Raw genomic sequence first — 25,562 nt, 5'->3', positions numbered from 1 at the left:
AATGTTTTTAAAAGAATACACACTGTTATTCCAATGAGCTTCCGCAAATTTTCCTGAGTGATTTAAAATAGATAAAAGAAAATTTGACTTAAAACGCATAATATCCGAAATCTAAGCTCAGATTCGGCTTCCTCGTGAAAAATCGATGCAATTTCATGTATCATATGTCACCATATCGTGAAGGAAAGAGATTAACGTAGGCGTGTAGATTCTAACATATCAGTCCGACGTGGCAACATGGGTGATTCGGAGTGGGTCAGCTGATGAGTAATAAGAAGAAGTTTGTTTTCTCGGAAACGGACGAACCAAATGCTTGGCGCCTGGCGCCTGGCGGCGTAGCTCAAACGTTTGAATTCTGTGCCTACTTCCGCATACCGGCCGGCTTTGATAGAATCTTTACGCCTACGATTACCCTCTTTTCTTTATGCTATGGTAACACATGATACATGAAATAGCATCGATTTTTCACGAGGAAGCCGAATCTGAGCTTAGATTTTGGGTATGATGCGTTTCAAGTTGAATTTTCTGAATTTGAAAAATTTAAGACGGCGCGGCGGACGTAGCCTAAATTGATACATCGGCTCCCATTCCATCGATTAAATTCGAATTTTTAGTCTAATTTCGAAAAAACCAAGGTGGCGGGCGTGGCCTAAAACGCTATCTCGGTTCCTGCTCGTCGGATTTTCGTAAAACTTGGTGCCAAAGGGAGGGAGGGGGAGGAAAGAAATTTTCAAACACTGCAATGGATATGTCGCAGGCAAATAGTAAAATTAGGCATTTTGTCAAATGCCTAGGCAAATAGTCAAATACTAGGGGGCTATGCCCCTGACCGCTACGCGGTCCAACCCCCTGAAGGCGCTCCGCGCCATCAATGCTATCATAGAGCCAATTGTTTTCTTTCGTTCCTCGCTCAAATCGAGAGTTAGGTACTTATTATTTCTCGAATCTGCTTCAATCAAAATATAATTACGTACACGACAAAGAAAAACACAAGTTTGATACATTATTATTCTTTTTTTAATTATAAAAATTGAAGGCAGTACAGTCAATGATCAGGCTGATATCAACATGGGATTAATATTGCAGTATTTTAATGGGGAAAAACATAGATCGGAGGATCTCAGCCTCGATTTAGAATTTAAATTATTAACAACTGACGTAAATATTTCTCTTCTCTATATCGGTGAATCTAATTGAACTCTGCCATTTGTTCGCATGGTGAGTTATTACAATAGGTCTGACAGCATAGTCCAGATAGAACTTTCATTAGATCGAGTCTCACTTATTGTTGGTTGGATCTTAGACAAATGCAATACTTTTCAAACTATTAAGAAAATAAAAAGGAAAAAAGAAAAAGAAACAGGATATAATCATAGCTATTTTCATTTTTTCCGAAAATCCTAAGATACGTCAGACTCATCTCTGATCATATGATCATAAAAATTGAGTCAATGAATTGAAACGGAAAAAGACGGAAGAGAAAGAAATCGGATCTTCAATACGACCCTTACATATTACCGCACCTGAACTGAGGTCAAACTAGCACCATGTTGACAAAATGATATCTGATCCGGAGCAACGTCATGTCATAATTTTGACAACACCTTATGTTATCCCTGCCTACCGTCCTATATCGTGACAGTGAGCATAATGTGTGTATATACTTGCTCGAAGGAAAATCATAGAGGTCTCTTGTCAAAATGATCAATTGACCATTCCCATGGTCAAGGCACGTTGTTGTTGGAGTCGATTGATACCAACCGCGTTTTGACGATGACTAACCTATCACTTCCACGTGGAACACAAGATGAATAGTGCCGTGCCAAGGAAAAACGCCGTATGAGCCTTTAGACGTTGCCAGATCCCCTTTAATAACAATTGAATTTACTGGAAAAATTGTTCATATTTTTGTCAAATTTTTCAGATAATTTTGTTCGCAATTCGATCTAAAACATCTGTAAATTTCACGGAAAAATATGCATAACTTTCCAAAGAAATACATGTTTTATCCGGAGAAATTTGGCAACTCTCGAATGTTCATACGGCGTTCTTCCTTAGCACGGCAGAATACTACCGTTGTAGAAAAAAGGCCTTATATGCGTCCTTATTCTGCCATTATTTGCCCGACGAAACAGTTATTTTGGAAAAAAGTCGGAGATATTGCTCTCTTAGCATTTTCTTAGACATAGACTAAATTATGAGAAAATATTTCTGGGATAATTACATTTTGGAAATTACAGATGATAAAAAAGGAGAGATAAATTTTCATTTTCATGATGAAAGCATATCGACGGCGTGAGTCCGCAATCACAAATCTCGTTTGCGGTGTCTGAAAATCTCCACCTCTTTGTTATTTTTTTTAAAAGAGAGCAAATTGACATCATTTCTTGAAGTTTTTGCAGAATTTTCTACGCACAGAGATAAAAAATCACGGCAGTTTTAAAGAATTGCCGTTGAGTAGTCTTCCGTTTAAAAATGAAGTATGACAGGAAGTCTGCGACGTCATAAACCGAATTATGCGATTGCCGACTTACACCGTCGATATACTCCCCCTCCTGAGACTGTGAATGTCAGAACATGCCGTAAAACTTTAAATCACGAATTTTATCGAAAAAGTGTGTACTCTTAACAGAATTAAATCACATTTTAGCTTTAAATCGCACCAAACTCGAGTGGTGTCTTTCCGGCAGAAGACGAGAGAGTGGTCAAGAAATAGTCCACTTTTTCTCTATGGCACAGATTGATGTAATATTTTCAATTTCTGAAACACTTTTCTCTCATTTTTCGATGAGAGCGATGAGCCTCCTATGCGGCACCATAACTCTACCACCATCCAACTCCTTAAGGGCGTTGTCCTTTCTCATGATTTGCGTGCACTCCTCCAAATACTGATCCTTCAGTTCGGCGGGTATCTTCGAATTGTATTTATCCAATGACTCGATCAACTCTGCAAAAATTGAAGGACGAACCCACTTGAAAACAAGTCATGTGCTTAAAATTGAGAAATTAATGCCTAAAGTGGCATAAGATAGTACGTTGTGATTGTTTAGCTAACGCGCGTTTAAAAATCCATAAAACTGGGAATCTCACTGCAGAGGGAAGAAGCTCATATGAGCACAATTTTCCCTCAAAGAGATACGCTATTTGGTGCAACACTAGTTACGACCATTCAGGACGCCATAGGCGGATCTAGCAAATTCGCAACATCGTTTTCTCTCCATTTAAATCCATGGAAATGTATCGATTCTTGGAGGGGCTTGGTGATCTGACCAGAATCGATTATTTAACATAGGTTTAAATGGGGGAAATGGTAATGGGGGAATAATGTAGGTCTTCGATTGGGTTCCTCCCGGAAGGCGACGGCGTGGACGTCCTGTGAAAGGTTGGCGACAAGGGGTGGAGGAGGAGATCAGAAGGTGCCAATTGCCTGATGATCTCTGGGAGGATAGAGGGCAATGGCGATTGGGCGTCGCAGAGCGCGAGGCGGCGCTATAAAAGCGACTTTATGTATGTATGTTAAATGGGGGAAATCCGGTGTTGTCAAGTTGCTGGATCCGCTTCCGAAGACGCGTTCAGGTCTAGTTGGACCCATTCTCAGTGCGTCGCTGGCGGCGAGTAAACTTGCGCCATTTAGTGAGCGATTATTATTAAGACAGCTCCGTATGAGCCTTGGCAGGGCAGTTTCATAAGCTGATTTCGGTAGACGCATTAGTCGTAAGACAGTAAGTTGTAATTTTTTGTAACTAAGGTTGCACCAAACAGCGTATCCCTTTGAGGGAAAATTATGCTCATGTGAGCTTTTTCCCTCTGCAGGAGCTTTCCGGTAACGCTTCATCTTGTCCACAGTTCATAGACGCCACGAACAAAATTCTTAAATTAGTATGTTCAAACTATCCACGTTCGTGGACTCCACGAATACAAATTTAATTTCAAATAACTGTAAATTTTGGCACCGTGCATAAGTTTGTACAAGATCCAAGTTTTTAAAAGTTCCAGTTTAAAAGTCTAAAGTCTTCTTCAAAAGTTGCAAGTCCTTATCATAAGTCATGCGTAAGCATAGCTTTGAGTAATGTGTGAAAACTTGGTTCGTGGACTCCACGAACACCTAATATAGATTTAAGGTGTTCGTGGAGTCCCCGGACGTGGATAGATTGAACACACTAATTTCAGATTTTTGTTCGTGGTGTCCATGAACTGTGGACAGAATGAAGCGTAATGATGTCCAGCTTTCTGTATTTTTAAGCGCACGTTGGCTATAAAATTACAACTTACTGTCATACGGCTAGTGCGTCTACCGTAATCAGTTTGTAAAGAAGCATAGGCGGAACTAGGATTTTTTTGTGGGGAGGGGGGCGGAAGGGCATTTCATCAAGGGTGGGTCTTAGGGGCACAAAAACAACGACCCGCCAGGGGATCTGTGGGGTACCACCAGTTTCGAAGAAGGGTTCGGGGATTCATCTGGCTCTGAGGGGGGTATTGGGAGCCTCCCCTAGAAAATTTTGAAAAATTGAATCGTTGCAAGAGCAATTTTGAGTTTTTTTCACCCACAAAATGATCGAATCATCATTTCAATGATGAAAGGTGTCACGCGCTTACTCAGCAAAATTTCTCGCGTTTCTTGGGAGGGGCGAGGTAAATTTCTGGGGCGGGGGCGGCGGCCCCCATCTCGGATGAACCAAATCAATCGAAAACTTTAATGGAGCTGACTTTTGAAATACTCACTTTTTAGGACGTCCAAGCTTTCAAATTCGTCTTCGGTCTCGACACATTTACAGACGCTCACTTTGAATCCTACTTCCTTCAGGAGCTCTGTGAATTCTCCAGCAGGGTCGTTGCTGTAGAAATACGGTGAAATCTCCCGTTTGAGACCCTGAAATACAAGTGGATTTTTTGAGGTGAAGTTTAAGAAAACTCATAAAATAATATTAAGAGGGTGAATTTTTCGGGCTTGAACAATGAGCTGCGTTGTCAAATGGACCACTAAACAAGGTATGAATTTAAGAATCCTGTTACATATTACTTAACCAGAATTTCATGTAAAACACGATTCTTGCATCAAAAATTACTGAGATCAACTTCTAACTTGGATATTAACGTTTTAATTTTACATTGGATACGGGAAATTTGAATTGCCCGGTCGCAAGAAACACAATACTCTGTGTGAGGCAAATCGCGCACTACAACGGTTTTGGCAAGCTTTTCAATCGAGCAATGTTCATTTCCCACCCTGTGTTGTTTAAACTATGAGCAATTTGCTAAAACTGAACCAAAGCGTCAAGATTGAGGTTGCCAGATTTTTATATCGCAGAGACTGTCATGATAACGTTTAGCGTGCGATGTGACTCACGTTGAACATTCAGTTTTTATGAGCAGGGGGTTTGAATTCATGCATCAAGAATCATTAAATATCTTCGTTAGGAGTTGATTTCAGTCATTTTCGTTGTACGCATCGTGTTCTGTGTGAAATTTTGATGGAAAACCATGTATCAGAATGCTGAAATTCGTACCTTGTCTAGTGATCCATTCCTGTGTACCTCCATTATTACTGCAGCTTTTGCATGCCACCGGGATTTGTGATATACGTAATTTATCTAGTGTAAAATTTCGCGAGAAAACGATGGCGCCGCTAATTTTCTTCGCATGCAACGAACTCCCAAGCTTAAAAAAAGCTCTCAAAGTTAAGGCCGTCATGGAGAAATTGCGTACGTTATGGTGAGTTAATATCCAGTCAAACTCTCCATGCACAGATAGGAAGCAAATGCATAGGCAAGGTTACCCCTTTGAAAAAAAATGCAGACTTCTGACAGAATTCTTGATTTGTTCAGGGCCGGATTTACCTACTTGCCGCCCATGGGCCGCTAGTATTTTGCCGCCCCCTTCTCATTCGTTTTGAAACATCAATGAAAACCATCAAATGAACGTGCCAGCGGGGGAGGGATGCATAAGACGCGTTTACTCGTGTTGAACACATTTTTTGGGAAAGCCCTGTCAACACTACTAGCAAAAGTTCACGGAATTTTGCGCGAAATTTAAGTTTCGCAAATCTATTTCTTTGTGGACAAGGCCTTCCATTCATAAGAAATGAACGAAAAAATTATGAAAGAACAAACATAAATGTGGATTAATGATTTTAACTTCCGCCGCCGTGCCTCGCAGACCGCACCGTGTTTGACGCAATGCGTGAAGTATTCACGCAGTCTTGTAGGCGCTATCCGTTTCACGCTGATCGCACTGTGTTTTCCGCAATGCGTGAGGTATTCATGCATTTTTGTAGGCGCTATCCGTTTCACGCTGTCCGCAATGAACGCACTGTTTGATGCAATGCGTGAAGTATTCGTGCAGTCTTGTAGGGGCTAATATGTGTTCCATGCCGATTGCCGCGCCGAGGGTTTCTCCTTTTCATCTCAAGTCCTCGTCATCATTTCTCTCTAGGTAAGTCGCGCCGTTCCAGGCCAAATTGCGTGTTTGGTTTCTATCTTAACTCGACTAATTAAAGGTGTTATCTCTTGTATCACTGAAATACGACACAATTAGAAATTACTGTACTCTCAGAAAATTAGAGATTTTGTCGCCTTTTTTCGTTCGTAAATTTTTTTCTAAATCCGAATTTTTTTATACCTACGTTTAAAAAAATTGCAAAATTTGCCGCCCACAATTGATTTGCCGCCATGGGCCGCGGCCCATGTGGCCACCCCCTTAGTCCGGCCCTGGATTTGTTACCTTTTTGTGAGGGAACGCTAAGGCTACAGCTGCGGCGGCATCCTACTAATACATTTGCCCCCGATATCTAAGCCTGGAGGTTTGACTGGTTAAACAGGTGGGCAGTCACGATAACGGAGGCGATCGATCCCCCCTATTAAGTACGATCTCAACTTTGATAGCTTGATTTGAGCTCAAAAGTTTGTTCAGCGAGAACCAGGGGCACCATCGTGTTTTTCGCGAAGTTTTTACGAAGGATAGAGTGGTTAAATCGCAAATCTCCGGCCAATGCAAGCAGAGGGGGATTCAGTAATTTGGCAACACCGGATTTCCTTCATTTAAACATATGCAAAATAATCGATTCTTGTCGGAACACCTGGCCCCTCCAAGATTCGATACATTTCCATAGGTTTAAATGGAGAAAAGACAATGTTGCCAATTTGCTGGATCCGCCAATGAATGCAAGAACTCCGTTGCATGTTGATTCCTACTAGGGGAGTTTAGTAAAACACATATCGACGGTACAAGCCCGCAACCACGTATTTCGGTTTGCGACGTCGCAGAGGCTGCGGTAGGATTGCGCGAATGCAATGCCCCCTTTCTTACCTTTTTGGAGACGCATAGGAATGCGCGAATTTTCCTGGTACTGAAAACTCACATGTAATATTCAATATTCAACGAGGATACGCTAAACTGGCAACCTTGGTAGTTAGTGGTCGATAACTACATCGCCGAAGACTGTTCAGTTTCCACTCCCTCCTCACTTACGGGCATGCCTTTCTTCCATGGTTAGCCCTCGTAGCACAAATGGTCCAGAGAGCTTTTATAGACATTTAAAAAGCGAATTAGGGGCCTGTGGCCGCTACGCGGCCACCAAATATTGAGCAAAACTACACGTACAAAATCTTAGAACATCCATATTCAATTTTTTAAGAGATGAATGGATTCAAAACCCGACGGGTGTACCCGAAAGGGTATATCGACGGAATACGTCGGCAATCTTATAACTCGGTTTGCGACGTCACAGACTTCCTGTCATACTTAATTTTTTATACGGAATACTACTCAACGGCAATTCTTTCAAACTGCCGCGATTTTTTTTATCTCTATGCGAAGAAAATTCTGCAAAAACTTCAAGGAATGATGTCAATTTGTTCCCTTTTAAAAAAATAACATAGAGGTGGAGATTTTCAGACACCGCAAACGAGTCATGTGATTGCCGACGTACACCGTCGATATTTGTCTCGCATTGCAACGTTATGCACCACTTTTATATTTTATTTTTAATAAATATGTTAAAAAAAGCTACACGCAGTACGAGTATTTCTGAAAATCATCCGCGAATTTACCTAGATGATTTCAAATTAAAGTATCGAAAATTTGGACGGGATATTTTTGTTCGTTCCATTTTCTTTTACTGTAACCAAAAATAAATTAAATATCATCCGAGTTCCTGAATTGTTACAATGAGGATGCACTTTTCCTTTTAATTATGGTAAAAACTGGAGCAGAAAGTCAAGAATGGTGACCCGCAGTCCTACAGCATTCCTACAGTCATGCAGGCGCTAATATGCGATTCATGCCAACTGACCGACTGCACTGGGTTTTGGCGCAATGCGAGAAGTATTTATACAGTCTTGTAGGCGCTAATAGGGGCTCTACGCCGACCGCACTGTTTGGCGCAATGTGTGAAGTATTCCTCAAGTCTTGCAGGCGCTAATATACGCTAAACACCGGCTGCACTGTTTTTGGCGCGAGTATTCAAACTCGCGTTAGAGTAATCGCGGTATTGCATAATAGAGGTTAAATGGCCCATGTTGAGTTTCGACGCCTTATGAGCATTCCAACGTTGCCCCGTTTCTCCTGATAAAATAATTTTTTCCGAGAAAAGTTAGGCCAGTTCTTTATACCCACGACCATTACTTAATCTTTTCACTTCATTTATCATCAGAAGGTAAGACATCGATGACTTGTCAACAAATTAACCTAAACTAGCGTTGACATAAAAATGCGTTTATTTTCCAACTGTTTCCTGTTTGCCAAACTTCTACCTGAAATTAATTTCATTTTAAATTTGCGCATTCCTGTAGCAGGTTTTAAGGTTCCTACGTACGTAATCTTTGTACCTTTTTCGCGTAATCCTCATATATTTTCTTAGCCCTTTCGCGCAATCCTGGAGTACCGGTCGCAAACTCCCTGTCATACTCTACTTTTTAAATGATAAACTACTCAACGGCAATTCTTAAAAAATGCCGTGATTTTTCCTCTCGATACGGGGAAAATCTGTGAAAACTATAAGAAATGCTGTCAATTTTTTCTTATTTAAAAAAATAAAATGGGAGCGGAGATTTTCAAACTCTGCAAACGAGATACATGGTTGCGGACTTACGCCGTCGATACATGCAACAGCTGTATGAACAACTGTTATCGAAAGAATGCGTGGGTGTGAGAGCCAGATGCGGGAAAGTAATTGCTAAGCTCCCATGAAAATCCGAATCAACATAAACATAAGCAAAAATTGGCGAATCATCATTATCAGTTCTCATCTGAATTGCTAGATTTCCCGCGAATGACTTCCACCCACGACACGCTCACGGAAAGCGATGTCCACAGAACTCAACTCATTATGCCAATAAGTTGATTTTCGTTCACAGAAATTAACATCTAAAAATCTGTCAGTATCAATTGCACTCGATAAGGGTTGTCGCATTAACTATAGCCAGCTTAGCGCAGCTTGTTCTTTTTATCATCTGATTAAAACGGCACAATTTGCGAAGATTGACACGCAGTAATGCTTTCACAGCCGTCACCAAAAATTTATGCTAAGTATGCCCCTTGGTTGTTCTCATTGCTTTATCAGGGCACATGTAGTGACAAATCAGTCCAGGAGTTTAGAGGCGTAAAAATAAAGCACGAGGCAGTGTTTCCATTAATCATTCAGGATGATTTTTCCTAGCAGTCAGATGTTACTGGGGGTTTGGAGGAACACTTGCGAATTTCATTTTGACTTTTTATCTTGAAATTGATTGGGATTTTATGGAGGATACCTATGGAGGCTTCTTTAAATATCGAGTTGTTCCTGCTCTAATCACAGTGCATTCCAAGCAGCTCAAAGTCTTATACAGCTCTTTATTCATATTTGCCGAGAATAACTCCACTTTCAAAACTTTCTTTTTAGTCCCTGTATTTGACAGCAGAAGTTTCAGATGGCTCAAACCAATGGACAGTTATTTTTCTTCCTCTTCGTTGTCGTTGCTATGCTAGCGACTTATGTTCAGGTTTGTACTATGGTAGTTTACTTTTCACATTCATTTGAAAACTTCAATAATTGCTACAGGAGATTGAACTACTAATCTGCTTGGTTCTAGCAGTTCCAATTTTTGTGAGAAGACATTTCTTCCTGAATTCGTTTCCAATTTTTTCTGCTCATTTAAAAATATTTCCTGAAAAATGTCCAATGATCCTCATGAAAATTATAATTTCCTCAGAAATTTTGAAAACAACGCGATTTACACAGAATTTTTCCACATCAGCTTTATTCTTTCATTTATCTTTGTTCTTCGATTGATTGATTCGAGTTATTTGTGCATTGATCTCGTAGCACGTTATGAAATAATATTCCTTCTAGTACGTAGGCATAGTATATTTGTATCAGCTACAAAATAAATCGTGAGCGCTGATTATGATTCCCTGACCAGTGGCGTGGCGTAAATGATCGATTATCGATATCTCGCCATTTGAAGCTGTGGTAAAGAATCGATTACTAAGGTGTTCGTTGCGAACACCCTGATAATCGATCTTTTTTCATAGGTTTGAGTGGCGTATCAATCGATATATCGCAAAGCACGCCACGCCACTGTCCCTGACATGAGATTGTGTCAGAATTACAAAAATAATATAATTAGATATAAAAGCCTTCTGATACTGATTTCTTTGACTTAAAATGGTTTGTGTTTGGTTGCAGGGTTGTGCCTTGATCAAGAACTGCAATAGGAACGGTGGCTGTGGGTGTGGAGGTTGGGGTGGCTGTGGTTGCGGTGGTTGGGGTGGTTGTGGATGCGGAGGCTGGGGAGGTTGTGGATGGGGTGGTTGCGGTTGTGGAGGATGCGGATGGTGCTAAGGTAAGGTTTATCTTTTTGGTGACAATTCAACGATTTTGTATTCTACCATGCTAAGGAAGAACGCCGTATGAGCATTCGAGTGTTGCCAAATATCCCCGGATAAAAAATGCATTTTTGAGAAAAGTTATGTATATTTTTCCTCAACATTCAGATATTTTAGGGTAAATTGGGGATGAAATTGTTTGAAAAATTTGAGGAAAAACATTTACAATTTTCCCTGTCGATTCGTTTTTCATGGAAGGAATATGGCAACGTATAATAGCTCACCGAGCTCTTCCTTAGCACGGCAGTATTATCTTTATCTCTTAATTGAATGTTATCACCGACTTCGATTTTGCCCTTTTTTCTCAATAAAAAATTTCACGCAATTATCACGACTACTAATTGCAATGTACGATCGATAAAAGGCGCGAATGATTGCTTTCTTGAAAATCGGTGAGAAAATCTCAGCAAAATTGTGAGTCAAATTTACTAAATATTCCGTGAAATACAAGAATTTGATTACACGTAGCATTTTGTGGAAATTCATATTTTCCAGTGACATCCTAGCAAAAGTACTTCTCAAATTTACGGGTGAAAATATTTTCCATAGAGTGAGAATGAAGTTTCAAAAGAAAATCTTAAAATTACACTTTTTTGCATTCGATATAAGTATACTTCGATCTGGATTTGGTTTTTCATTAAATAAATTGACACGTTATTTGTTTGAATTTTTTCAATAGGATCTTCCTAAGGCCAATGCAGTGTTCAACGCAACTTCAACTATACCGGCAAATGCAGAGTCAGGACCAAAAAACATTTTCTCCGTTTTCTTGTTTTCTTTTCTTTTTTTTCTAATTAGCTACTGAAACCCATCTAGCTGCAGAGTTACATTACGAAGGGAGTACAACTGTAAATACAACCTACTCGCACCCAAAGTCTCTACACACAGCACAACTTACAAACAAAAGGGACATGATTGATTTTAATTGTCCCTATTTTCCCGTCAACTTTGTTTCAGTTGTTAAGGAAGTCTTGCAAATAAGATTAAGAATCTGCATTAAAATTGTTGAATTGTATAGCCTGAAGTTCGTTGAATAAATTAAAAAAAACTGAAATTTCTGTTTTTCTAGTTATCTCACTTCCTTGATATATTGCTTGAAACTTAAAAATCGAGTTATACAGGGTGTTTTAGGCCGCTTCATACAAGCTGTATCTTTAATACAAGCGCTTGCACTAATACTTTCCACCCTCATTTTGCAGCCATTGAATCAATGGAAATATTTTCAGTTTAAAATATAACGTCAATTTAAACAAGACCAAGGATAGGAATAGGGGAACAGTCGACGGATTCTCATTGAGTATTTTAACGTTGATTCAGTAACCTACCGAGAGTACCGGGCCTGTCATTTCCTCCAAGTATTTTATCACTGGTTTATGTAAAGAGACAAATTATCCTCTTAGCGAAGTTTCTACTTTCCACCGACGTTTCTAATCATTTAAAGAAATCCAAACTCAACATAATGCCTAACTAGTAGGTATTTTTTCTTTAATTTTTAAAAGTTACGATCTAAAAGTTTTAATGCTACGGTTTTTTCCTCAAAAAATAAATATAATGAGAGAAGATTTGTCGATAGAATGGTACGATCATGCGTTATTTTTTACTCAAACCATTGGCATACCGCATGATGTCAGTCACGCTGAATTTTTTGACAGCAGCAGGCAAGAGTCGCGTAAATACGTTACATAATTCCACGTGTGTCTGTAGAGTTCATTACATCACACCAGTTTCCCATGAAAAAAATTTTTCGCGAGACTTCGGAGGAAGCACTAAAAATTTGAGAGAGCTACTACCTCTCAAGCAAAACCAATGTCATCAGTGTCAGAAACTGCTGGGGATCCTATATGTAAGCGCCTCTAGCAGTGTAAGGAAAATCATCGGTTTTTGCGTTACGCTGGCAGGGAAATCAAAACTATTATGTTCCACAGTTAGCCATCCTATCTACTTAAATTGATAGTTAATTTGCTTTAAAGAATAGTTCATTTTATTTCTAAGTATTTCTACGAATTTGGTGGCGAGACTTTTTTAATGAATGCACAGTCATGAAAAGAGAGGATATCTTAATGGACTCTAGTGGGGGGGGGGGGGGAGGGCCCTTAAAGAATCTATTATAAGTGACCTAAACCAATAATTATTTAAAAGCGTTCGCACGAAGTATTTTTTTTTGAGGGGGGGGGAGGAGGGGTGGCAGAGTTGGCTATTTTAGGTAACAATTTATTTGAAACAATCTACAATCAAGTTCATCCTGCCTGATAACTTTTGGTCATATTGATAACCTTTGAATCGTGTGTCGCTACATGTTCACATCATTTTGCACGAGATGAATAGACGTGACAATTTAATCAATCTCTTCACAATATTTGAGCAATCTCATGAATTTGTAATATCAAAAAGCTCAAAATTAAAAACTTACTTGAAGGATATCTGACCAGGGCTGCCTTTGTTGAATTTCAACGTAGGTCCTCTGGTAATGTCTATTCGCTGGGAACATGAACAGTGCTTGTCCTCTGGGTTTCAATAATGTGTAGATTTTGTTCAGTGCTGACCTGTGAAAAGATATTCAAACGCAACCGCTCAGTTTTTGGAGAATGATTTTTCATGACAAGAATTTTCAGAAGACAGAAATCGAAAACGGCTGAAAATATAGAATGCAAAAAATCACGCATGTTTAGTCACACATTTTCCCACTATCATGTTCGGCCGGATCGTAAGAATCGCTTGGAATACTAAAAAACATACAGGTTTTTTTTCTTGATTTTTGACTAAGTTCAAAATGAACCAAACTTTTTTTCCCTCTGTGTGAACAAAACAACGATGGAATCGAAACCGTTGAAGCAAATTCTTTGCCATTTTGGAATTGTTTCTGACATCCGCTCATCAACCTATTGAGTAGAAAGCTGAGAAAATCCCGCAAAATCCTATTTCCTTCAATGGCCATCCGCGTCAAAATTTCGTAAGAAAATTGGTGCGTGTAGAAAATAGTCCATCAAAAGTTATTGCCAATAACGAACAAATTACCAGTTGACGACTAATTCTAGTTGTTTCTGTGCTCGACTTAGATTCCGTTTAAAACCCACAAAAACCCGTTTATTTTGTATCAAAAACCAAAGCCCTGTCGTATTTGCTTTGCACTTTTTTTCATTTCAAATTCCAAACTTTCTGTATTTGATCTAAATGCTCAAACTCTAAATGCACGCAACTTTCAGTAAAAGCTTCAGGAAGCTAAAGGTATTTGTGAGTAAAAATGATACTTTTCTGGAGCCCTAAGTTGGTTTCGGGCCAGCTAGGCAACTAACCTTTATCACTCAGCATCATGCGAAAATGAAGTCGCTCTAGGCCGAAATCGTGTCCTTTGCAGATACCTTAAAATGGAAACCTCATTTGAGTTCAGGTGACCCATGTTGGGTTCGGGTCGGCTAGGCAACTAAACTAACGGCGCGGCAAAGCGTGACGTATCAAGGGGAGATGAAGGCGCTTCCAATGTTTCTATGCTCCTCGAATGGGAGGCAGTTTTTTCTATTGTGAGAAATACGTGTTTGAAGTTTCGAAATTACAATGATTCTTACGGCGAAAAAAAAGTTCGAACCAACTTTTTAATGCTTAAAAATTGGAATTTGGGAGCGAATTTTCACAGAATATGCATTATGAATAGTTTTACTTGAAATCATTAATATCTCCATTTTTTTTCAAAAACTGCATTTATGCGCTTTGTCCTCCAAACCCCTCACTTCTTTGAGATCAAAATTTCTTACTTGAGATCAAAAATCCAGTTAAGGACGTAAAATGAGAAGATCTTGTCGAATCCGTCGTGGAGGCGGGGGTCCTGGGTGAGCTTGGTGACGTCATCCTGTGCGAGATCGAAGGTGTCGAAGATGAGCTTGGGGTGGGGGAAGTTCTTGTATCCGTGCTCCTTCATGGAGGGCGAGATGTCGACGCCGACGAGGTGCTTGACGGCGGCGTCCGGGAGGAAGGGGAGGAGGACGTTGTGTGTGACGTCACCCGGTCCACAGCCCGCATCCAGCACCACCTCGTCCTGCGACCATCGCAGCAGCGACTCGTGGTCCCGAAGAAGGGCCGCGATGTCTCTGTACTTGGCCGACGATGCGTTGAACTCCGTGTACAGGTCTCCTTTCTGCATTGTCTACGTCGGATCTGCAAACAAACATACGTGAAATTGATGACGTCATGAGGATAATTAGGTCCATATTTTGTCCATATTATTTTGAAAATTTGTCTCTTTTTTTATCATGTACTTTCCAAAATATAGTTATCCCAGAAATATTTCCTCATAATTTAGTCTAATGTCTACGAAAATGCTAAGAGAACAATATCCCTGACTCTTTTCCGAAATAACTGTTTCGTCGGGCAAATAATGGCAGAATAAGGACGCATATATGGCATTTTTTCTACAACGGCAGTATTCTGCCATGCTAAGGAAGAACGCCGTATGAGCCTTCAGGCGTTGCCAAATATCCTTTGATAAAACACGAATTTCCTGGTAAACATATGAATATTTTTCCCCCAATTTTTCGTATAATTTTGTTCGCAATTTTACCTAAAGTTCCTGAAAATTTCAAGGAAAAATATTCATAAATTGCCTTAAAAATAAACATTTTATCGAGGGAAATTTGGCAACTCTTGAATGTTCATACGGCGTTCTTCCTTGGCACGGCAGCATAGGTATCACTTCAAAAATCAACTTTAAGAGCTCCCTCTGACACCCTAGGGAGGGAGGGGGCCGAGGAGAGTGTTACGCCATTTTTTTTTACGAGACATAGGATAGAGACCTACGCCACAAAAGTGTTACAAGGGGGAGGGGAGGGATCGAAAATGGAGAAAAAGTGCGTTACGTATGGAAGAGCCGCCCCTAAGTGGGGAGTTTTCACGGATTTTTGACCTCCCTCTCCAATGTAAAGTCCCCTTTCCCTCTTCCACCTTCCTTTCAAGGCGTCACTAACAAGTAGTTAAAACAGGCATTTAATCAAATGCATAGGCAGATAGTCAAATACTCTTACTTTGATAGTTAAAGTTTCTCGTTCCCTAAAATTATCCGTGCAGTCTCCAACTCACTGACCGAAAGAGGAAAAAAATGTCCAGTTCTTCAAAGGACGTAAAAACAATCATTGCAGAAGAAATGCAGTCTCAATTTGAACAATACAACCACACCTTAATGACTCGATTTTTTTTGTCGAGTTATAGAGCATGCATACATGATTTAACAGCGATAAAAACATAATTCGTGTATAAGAGACTCCGAAAGGGAAACTGAAGTCCCATACTGCCGTATTAAGAATAAACGCCATATGAGCCTTCAGACGTTGCCAAATCTCTCTCAACAAATTACGAATTTTCCGGAAAATTTGCAAAAAGTTTCCTTCCAGATTATTTTTGAGCATTTTTTTCGTAATTCGATCTGAAGTGTCTGAAAATTTTAAGGAAAAATATTCATAGCGTCTTTAAAAAAGATTTAATTTCTGAGAGGCAATTTGGTTCATACGGCGTTTTTCCTTAGCACGGCAGTATACCGTGGTTGCATCATGGAGATGCGTGAGAAAAGTGCAGCTAGGACAAAAACCTTGCCTCCTCTCTCCTCTTTTGACTACTCGATTCTGCCCTGGTAAAAATTGGCAGTAGAAATTGTGTTCCAAAATACCATAGACCTAAAGCCGGCTATAAAATCTCCAATAGCTTCTACAGCCGGCTACAAAATTTCTAATAGCCTTTAATAGCCGAAGGCTACTAAGCAACAGCCAGGCGATAAAGTGTATGCTAAACATTACTAATTACGGATGCTAGGACTTAGTGAGTTTTTGGACTACCGCTCTCTTTTTGGGCCGTAGTATATTGATTTAATTTGCGAGGAAAGTTCCGTACTTTTGAAGGATACCTGTCATACTTCATATGTTGGAGCGCCTTCAATTTCGTATAATACTGCGCAATACCTATAGTGTGAAATAGTTGCTTCAAGCGCCGTGGCACGCTGCGGCGCGGCAGGCGGGCAGCTAGCGCGAGACGCGCTTTGGCGCCTACAAACCTAACAGGGATACATCACGCGTTACGCAATGCGTGAAGTATCCCTGTTAGGTTTGTAGGCGCCAGTGCGTCGCCTCACCGCTCTATGTTAGACTCTAATATTTAATCTCGCGGAATCAGCGTTTTTCAACTCATGATTTTGAATTGTTTGCACACTCTATATAGATTATTCTCATTTTAGTTGATGAAAAAAATATGTATTAAAGGAAAATATAATGTGTGTTTTGTAAATATTAAGGTGATTCCGTACAAACTTAAGGATTTACAAAGCACACGAATTTCTACATAATTTCTTCTACCCTTTTATAGCCCGATGACGATAAAGCAACAACCAGGCGATAAAGTGTAAAGACCGGCGATAGGAACTATAGCCCAGCTGCATAATTTGTTATCGCTTCGTATAGCCCGGTCGTATGATTTTTTTCGCTTTTTACAGGCAGCTATATGATTTTCTATAGCCTTCTGTAGTCGGCTATAAGTACTCCTATGGTATTTTGAAACATAGCTCCTATCGCCAATTTTTACCAGAGTGACGTAATGTGGCTCCCATATGATCCAACAAAAGGATTAAACAAACACATAAGCATGAAAATGAATGTTCATCAAAGCTTTCATAGGACGCGGTGGTTTGCATTTCAATTTCGGTTTCCAGCCAATTATGAGTGTTCATAACTGAAACTTGATTTTAAAATAATTAAATTAGAGGGCTAACATTTTAAGACACTACATACTTGAAATCCTTTTGATAACGCTTCCAGATTAAAAATTTCAACATGTTTGGAGAATAATTGGAAACAGATGCAGACACGAAGAAAGCTGTACGATTTTAGCACGTAGCCTTGATTCGGCTGGTCTAGGAATCAGTGTAAAGAAGTTTGTGATCCTTGGAAAAAACTAGCAAAATTATTGGACACTTTCAAAATTGAGTAAATTAACGCTTTCAGTGGTCCATTGAACACTAACACAGTCGGGGAGATTCCACGACGAAGATTTTAAAAGAGCGATCAATTTATTTCGGACCTATAATCTGACTTCGCGTTAAGAAAGGATTACCTGTGAAAATGAACTTGCAGAAAATCCCTGACGGCTATGGATGCAAGTCACGAAGGAGTAGAAGGAGTATGTGTCTGTACCTACTTAGCACGGTTGGCACCTCCTGACTGGCTATGAGCCAAATTTCGAGAAAAATCGTAATGGCCGGGTAAGCGTTGAGAGCCATTGAGTTGTCGCGATTATGTAAAAGAACATGCAATTACGTTTAAGAAGTGTTATAGCCTTATGGCAATCAAGGCTGTTGGTGCGACTGTAAATAAACACTTGAACAGTGGAACATAGAACTATTTGACCACAGTGAGTTTCCAATGCATAATTTCCATTACTGATGCACAATCTATGCTAGGGGGGAAAAAACTTTCCTGTTTTGGGATCCGACCTGCTTTTTTTTTTTTTTTTTTTTTTTTTTTCCAAACCTGAAGCTCACAAAAATTAGAATTCTATGGCAAACCTATTTTGAAAACGACAATTTTTCAAAAATTGTTTCTACATGAATATGATTGCGAATTTTTGCAGATAGCTATTTGGACTGCGTTAAACAGAAAGGAACCAAGCCACATCAGCTATTGCCAAATTTAACTGGGCAATTTTATTGTTTACACGAAAACGTTTGTGCGGATTTTCGTGCAAAATTTCAGTGAAAATTCTCCATGGTGCGAAGCAAATTCCTTAAAAATTTTCAAAGAAATTCGAACAAACGTTCTCCCGTAAAACAATTAATTGCCCAGTTAAACTTGGCAATAGCTGATGTGGCTTGGTTCCTTTCTGTTAAACTCGGTCCATTTTTAAGTAAGTTCAGTGAGGAACTTTGTTGATTTATGGTCCTCCCAAGTTGCCAATAAAATCTTTAAAATTGAACCCCGTCAAACGATGCCATTGGAATATTACACGGGCTCCCATGGTAACCCATCTAGAACTGGCCCATATGTTCCCATGGGAATCCTTGATGAATCTAAGGTAACCATCTGAGTCGCTGCAGTCACTCCGACTGCTCCATGGGTCCTGTTGGTCTCTGCACTCTCCCCATAGAGACCCATGCCCCATGATCCGACCCATGCCCCATGAGTCCCATAGGGATCCATTGGAATTTTATGGGTCTCTTTGGGACCGTTTTGGTAGGGCAGTAAGTTGCCAGGCTCTTTAAGTTTTGCATCATAGAATATTTCATTCAGTTTCAGGGAGTTGATCCCTTGTTAAATCCTTATTCACCGATAGATTCATTCATATAAGCATAAGTAGATAAAAAACACCCCCCTCCCCCATTTGTGCCCATGAAACCGACGTAGGTGTCTCGCAGTTTCACCGGCAATATCGAGTGAAACTTAATTTCTTCCGCTGAGTGTTATTGAAGAAGATAATTTATTGTAACCATTTTTCTCTATTGGACCGCGTTTTGCAGAAAGGAACCAAGCCACGCCAGCTATTGCCAAATTAAACTGGACAATTTAAATGTTTACGATAGAAAATTTGTGCGGAAGCCTGTGAAAATTTTAAGGAATTCGCTTCGTGTTGTGCAGAAAATTCTCTGAAATTTCCACAAAAATCCACACGACCGTTTTCACGTAAAAAGTTAAAAATGCATAAGTAAATTTGGCGATAGCTGATGTGGCATGGTTCCTTTCTGCTTAACGCAGTCCTACTCTAACTCTGTAACTTGGTTCCTTTTTGTGAAATTTTGCCCCAAGAAGGTCTAGATGTATGGTGAAGAATTTCGACAAAATTACAATCAAGGAAGCTTCTTAAAGCAGCATTTTGAAGCGTACCGGCCGGCGCGGCGGCGTGCCCGCTGCTGAACCACTTACCCACGCGAAAGAAGGGTGTGTTCGTTGGCAGAGCGCAGTGACTCAACTCAGATTCTCCAGTGCTATTTTCTATATCCCCCTCATCCTGTCTGCTGAGCGGTTGCATTAACAAGCACTGGCTTACGTAACGGCAATCACCGCCATTCATAATCACGCCTTACTCGCGGAATCACGCGCGGTTGCCACACGCAACCGCATTGGACTGCGACAGGAAACACGGGATCTCACGGGCATGTGAACAATTTTGAATTTTCTTTCAAAAACAAAAAACCAAAAAAAAAGACATGATATCAGTATGTTGTAATGTTCCTACCTCGAAATTCACTTTTAAAAACTTTTTTATAAAAAAAGAAACATGAAAATCTCTTAAAAAATCACAAAATTATCTCTCGAGACACAGCTCGGATACTGGACGGAGAGGGAGAGAGGGCAGAATAACTATGGTCAAATCGTGGGTACCTTGAAATATTATTAACAATTTTTCCACAAAAAAATCATTCTGGTAGTCACTGAGCATGGGATAGTCCGTAATTACTTAAGGGACTTTTCCCAATTGGACGTATTTATGCTAAAAGGAACTATGTCCAACGCAAACCCTATGCACATAGTTCCTTTTAGCATAAATACGTCCAATTGTTCTTCTCTTTTTGTCTCTCTGAAATCCACCCCCCCCTGCCCCCTCCCCACGTCTACCTTGTAATATTCCTATTGTTAAAAGAAGACACAGGTAAGTGGTCGAGAACTTGTGCTGAAATAAATTTGTGTTGATTTAAGTAATCCCAATTTATTCTGGTAAATATTACGCTGAGCGCAGTGCTTATTTGAAAAACGCGCATGAATGCCATAAAGGAAAATCGTAGTTACATTGAAAAAATTTGCAGTTTTATGTTTAAAATTGCAAACTGTTTTATGTTTTAAATAGTAGATAAGTTTAAAATATGATTGGAAAATTCTGTTGTTTTCAAAAAACAACAAGTCTTTTTTCGCCCCATTCAAGTAGGTATCTTGCCTTACGTAAGGCATCGCTTGGCGACCCCCCCCCCCCCTCCTTCCCTTCATAAGTCACCTCTTGACTCCCCTTGGTGCCTTACGTAATTTGTAGAAGGTTACCATCACCATAACTGACAAATGGCCGGCACAAAGGAATAAAATAAGTTGATGAATGAGAACGAATTTTTCGATTAGAACCTTCGCGCACAAGTTACCTATTCCTGATGTAAAGTTGCGACAAAATTTTCTTCTTTTGCTCAGAAAATTCGAGAAATGGAATGGCTTTACGGTTCGTGCCAGACAGTGCAATCTAGGCCTCGTTAATTCTGGAATTGGACTTTATGGGACTAATACCAGCAATATAGTTAAACTAGGAACAACTAGCGACCCCGTCATTTTATACTATTCAACGAAATTTAAATTTTATTTGACACACACCTACTCACGAAAAAAATGTTTGAGAGCAGATGTTCATGACAGGAAAAAGTATGACCGAAATACGATTCTAGGCAAGACAAAACCACTAAGAAACGTTGCCCGAACTGTATGTAATAAGGTGGTAAAATAATATTCCAATATGCATCTGCCGGAGCTGAACCTCCTTACTGTACTACGATTGGAGCTCAAAATTGACTGGACCGGTTTAACAGAAAGAACCATGCACATCAGCTATTCCATTTAACTGCAATTAATTTTTTTACGAGAGACGTTGTTCGAATTTCTTTGAAAATTTAAAGGAATTGCTTCGCCCATGGAGATTTCACTGAATTTGCACGAAATCCGCACAAACGTTTTCGTGTAAACAATAAATTGCCATTAAATTGCAATATGATGTGCTTGGTTCTTTCTGTTAAGCAGTCCACTCTGATTGATTTTTGGCCTTGTTTTTCCTGCAAACTGGTGAAAAGTTAACACTATTTTACCACCTTGTTACAATTCTAAGTGATCAGATTAATGATGTTATTTTTCATTCCAATGTTCCAGTTACGATCTGGATCATCCGCATGTATACTGCCGTGCTAAGGAAGAACGCCGTATAGGTATGTACATTCAAGAGTTGCCAAACTTTCTTCGATAAAATGTTTATTTTTGAGGAAAGTCGAGAATCCTTTCTTCTGAAATTCCTTGATAATTTTTAAACTAACAGCGAATAAAATTCTCTGACAAATTGGAGGAAAAATGTTCACGGATTTCCCTGTAAGTAGGTACTTTAACATAAGACATTAGGCAACGTCCCACCACCCGCACAGGGGAAACTACCCTCGGAACTTCTGGAACTCCGAAACTTCTTGGATGAGCCTGAACATTATTATTTTTCGCGTTATCTGCTGCAGCAGTCCTTACACTTACGTAACTTATGTTTATAAATTACTCATTTTTAGGACTCAGAGCTCGTCCAAAGAGAAAAAGACAATTATATAACTTGGAGAGTGATTCAGCATGGTTTGAGTAGATACGGTTCTTAATCTCTTCCCTGATCGGAAAGAGACACGGCAAACATTTTTGTGATATTGATCTGGTTGATTTTATGCATCTAATGTCATGTTGCGACCAAGGAGACAATCGCGTAAGAACAGGATCATTAGAGCACAGGGGAATGACCCTCTACCGTACCGTAAATCATCCAAAAAAATGAAACACTTATTCGATGGTGAAACTCCCAAACCACATATCCCATTGCGGCGTTGCAGACTTTCCGTCTCACTTTATTTTTCAAATGGGAAGCCACGCAATGAAAATGAAAACGCAATCTTGAAAATTTTGCCTCCTTAGACGGTCACACATTATAAATGGACTAAATTTTGCAATAGGTTTAGGTCCTATTTCAGGTTCATTACAGAAACAACATACGTATGTGCCATAAATTTTCATATGCAGATAGGTTCCTCTATTAATGAACCAGAGACAGTGGTTCCTAATTGCAAAATGAGGTTAAAATGAAATCAGAGAGGTCATTGACATCGCGATGCAGCGGAATAAAGATTAGCTACGAGAATGACAATTTTTCCCCTTTATGACACTGCGGTGAAGAATAAAATACTTTTGAACTCATCACAAAGTCTCAGAGTCGCATAAACTTGTGCCCTGGTCTGGTATGTTGTCAAGGCCAACTTTTACGGTAAAAGCTGACCTTGTCAACATACCAGATTAGTGAAGTTTCGCCGTTCCTAAGGCTCGCGTATTTATTTTTATACCATTAATCGCTTTTCATGAGAATCTACCTTACTTTTTCCATCGGTTCTATGGTAATTTTATTTTCCCTCGAGAAATATCAAACTTACTTTAAAAGATTTAAATTTCCAATATTAGCAAAAATGTCAAGTTTTCTCTGAATTTTTTCTTGCTGTAGTGCAAGATGTACCTAAGGTGAAGGCAAGGATTTGGACAAGAATATTGAATGCTGTTCAAATGGAAAATTAAATTATTTTTTTGGAAGGGGCGCATTCTTAGCATGCAGTCAAAGGTAAAATATTGATTGCCGTGCAAATACGTTCGGCACAAAATTTTACACACAAACTAAATTGCACTGAATAGTTTAGCCGGGGAACTTACGATTAGAGACATAAAAAAATTAATGGAATTTAAATCCGTCCTCAGAAACTGACGATAAAAAATTTCGTGCAAAAAAGCTAAATCAATCAATTCAGTTAGACGTTACATTCTACACACAAGGAAAACTGTGATGAATTGCTAATAGGTGCGTTGTTGGAATGTTTTAGAAAAAAAAGATGTCATTCCATAGCACTGTTAATGATGCTTTACTGAGACCGCTTATGAATCAGTATCAAGTCGCAAGTTCATTCTGGTTCAAACTATAAAGTTGGTCTACACGTTTTGATCCAAAATAAATTTTTGAGCATAATTATGGCCTCCTTCAGAAACTCAATAGAGTATTTTCTTGAGATTTTTGCAACTTTATGGTCGAAAAAAAAAGAGATAGTACAAGGTTCTTAATGGGTCAAATTTCTTCAATTTGTCTACAAATTAAAAGTTGTACTTCACCCAGTAGAAATATCAAGTATATAGAATTTTATCAGAAGTAAAATGGTGTTCTATTATAGTAGGTTCACTTCAAGATGAGATTAGACTGTTTCTCTTGACGCTGTCCACTTGAATGCACAAGAACATCATCGTTATCGGGACACTCTGTATTTGCATGGAGTGATTGTGTACGTAAGTTAGGGACAGGGACCGATGAATCTACAAGGGTGACCTGAACTAGAACAATTTTCCCGAAATCAACCTAGTTGTATTTTTCAATGGTATACTTTACTTTCAAGAAAAGTTAAACTAAATTTTGCAGTGAAGGAACTGCTATTTCTGGCTAATCCGTGAAAGCACTTATCTGTTTGGGAAAAGTAACGGCTCATTGATGGTTTCAAAAATGAAGGTACCGGAAATAGTAATTCCTCATTACAAAATGTAGTCTAACAAGTCATCGCACATCTATCAACTTTTCTGTGAATTTTTCCTGGGTTAAAAAGGGTGTTCACAAAATTTCAAGTCAGAATGTAGTTTGGATTTCTGGTGCAAATATTTTGGGCAATGTTCGTTGTGATCAGGCTAACCCGCGGTTGAATTTATCCTATTAGACCGATTTTTTGTTATAAAAAATAAAAAATAATAAAAAGAAACCATTAGCATTGATAGGTTGCATAGAATGTTACAACCTTTTCAATCTTTCGGGAAAAATCTGAAAATTCAAACGGTTCTAATTTGGGGGTGAAAATAATGTCAACTAAAAGAAGACATTATACGTCTTAAGAATTTCATTAGTATTGATCTTAATTCACTTAATTTATGGTAAACAGTTAAGTTGTAATATCTTCGCCGACATCTTAACTGCCTGCGATGCACTGATGCAAGCGCAGTTCCATGATGCAAAGTAAGTGGACTACATTTCGCAAAAAAGGAACTACCGGTATACACCGCATTGCTGCCATAAGATTGTATCATTTATTTATTTATTTTTTTTTTGCAAGGAAAACCTAAGCATTATGTGAGTTTGTATTATCACCCAAAACACGGCAATCGAAGTAGGAATCTATACTGTGAATTCCATTCATCGTAGGTGTATCGCCAGGGTAGTATGATACAAACCGCGTAACATCACAATGATAGTTGTTTCTTTTCGCAAAATGAAGTAAAAATGTGGTCAAGCACGTGTCTCCCACGGGCAAAAACATAGAAGAGGGGAAAAGTTGATTACTCACGATTGAAATGTGCATTCACAACTCACCTCGGAACAAAACGGCGGGAAAAATGATATAAAAATAAGGTTTTCCAACACTTGGCAGCGGTCTCGAGAGCAATCGAGCGTGTGATTCAAAACGACTGAGTACTAAAATTATCCGTTGGGTGGGTCGGGATTCGCGGTTTGAGCTGAGATGGTCTATGCGTGAGGAAAGCCGGGCGCCACCTGTGGAGTAGGAGCACTTGTTACCCTGAGCTTGACTCTTGTTATGCGCGCCGTCCTTGCATAAAGCCACCGTTCCAGTGGCAGCGCGCGACGCGGAATTCGACGCGCGAGCGAGTGCGACAAAGTCACACTGCGATGGTTCGAAAGTGAGGAGAGACCGACAGAAATCGAGGAATCATGTTTTGAGATTAGGATAAAATCTTCGAGTTATGGAGGTTGATGTCATTGCAGATTGAAATGAAAAATACAGGAAATAGAATTACAATTGTGGGTATTGTGGCGGCTAGGTGTCGCAAAGCGCCGGTGAGCGCTAGAGTACCTTTATAAACAGAGTATGGCCATTTCTGTTCCGGTTTTTCATTGGTCGCGAGCGAATAGGCTGATACGATGCTCTTAGGGCCGTA

The 25,562-nt window shown here is 39.5% G+C and overlaps 1 protein-coding gene across 3 annotated transcripts; it reads right to left on the bottom strand.

Moving 5' to 3' along the window:
* Positions 1 to 985: 985 nt before the first annotated feature.
* Positions 986 to 25,184, bottom strand: LOC109034261 (juvenile hormone acid O-methyltransferase). Of its 3 annotated transcripts, none has more exons than XM_019047327.2 (5): positions 17,947 to 18,077; positions 14,613 to 15,012; positions 13,274 to 13,406; positions 4,723 to 4,870; positions 986 to 2,947 (listed from the first exon to the last, which is right to left on the bottom strand). In XM_019047327.2, the coding sequence occupies exons 2-5, from the start codon at positions 14,996 to 14,998 to the stop codon at positions 2,778 to 2,780; spliced, it is 837 nt and encodes a 278-aa protein (XP_018902872.2). In that variant the 5' UTR covers positions 14,999 to 15,012; positions 17,947 to 18,077; the 3' UTR covers positions 986 to 2,777. The 3 variants fall into 3 exon arrangements, with proteins under 3 accessions (XP_018902872.2, XP_018902866.2, XP_018902857.2); XM_019047321.2 differs by lacking the exon at positions 17,947 to 18,077 and adding an exon at positions 17,625 to 17,646; XM_019047312.2 differs by lacking the exon at positions 17,947 to 18,077 and adding an exon at positions 24,979 to 25,184 and having other exon boundaries at positions 987 to 2,947.
* Positions 25,185 to 25,562: the final 378 nt, after the last annotated feature.

This window comes from Bemisia tabaci, chromosome 8 (genome assembly GCF_918797505.1).
Source record: "Bemisia tabaci chromosome 8, PGI_BMITA_v3".
NCBI classification, from domain to species: domain Eukaryota; kingdom Metazoa; phylum Arthropoda; class Insecta; order Hemiptera; family Aleyrodidae; genus Bemisia; species Bemisia tabaci.
This window is presented reverse-complemented; position numbering and strand designations above follow the sequence as displayed.

What these genes read in the sequence shown, in the direction of transcription:
- LOC109034261 (XM_019047312.2), bottom strand. Translation starts at nt 14,998, where the DNA reads ATGCAGAAAGGAGACCTGTACACGGAGTTCAACGCATCGTCGGCCAAG. An exon ending in CCTGGTCAGATATCCTTCAA is followed by an intron (nt 4,871 to 13,273) that starts GTAAGTTTTTAA and finishes CTTGTATTTCAG; the next exon opens with GGTCTCAAACGGGAGATTTC. An exon ending in AAGCTTGGACGTCCTAAAAA is followed by an intron (nt 2,948 to 4,722) that starts GTGAGTATTTCA and finishes CAATTTTTGCAG; the next exon opens with AGTTGATCGAGTCATTGGAT.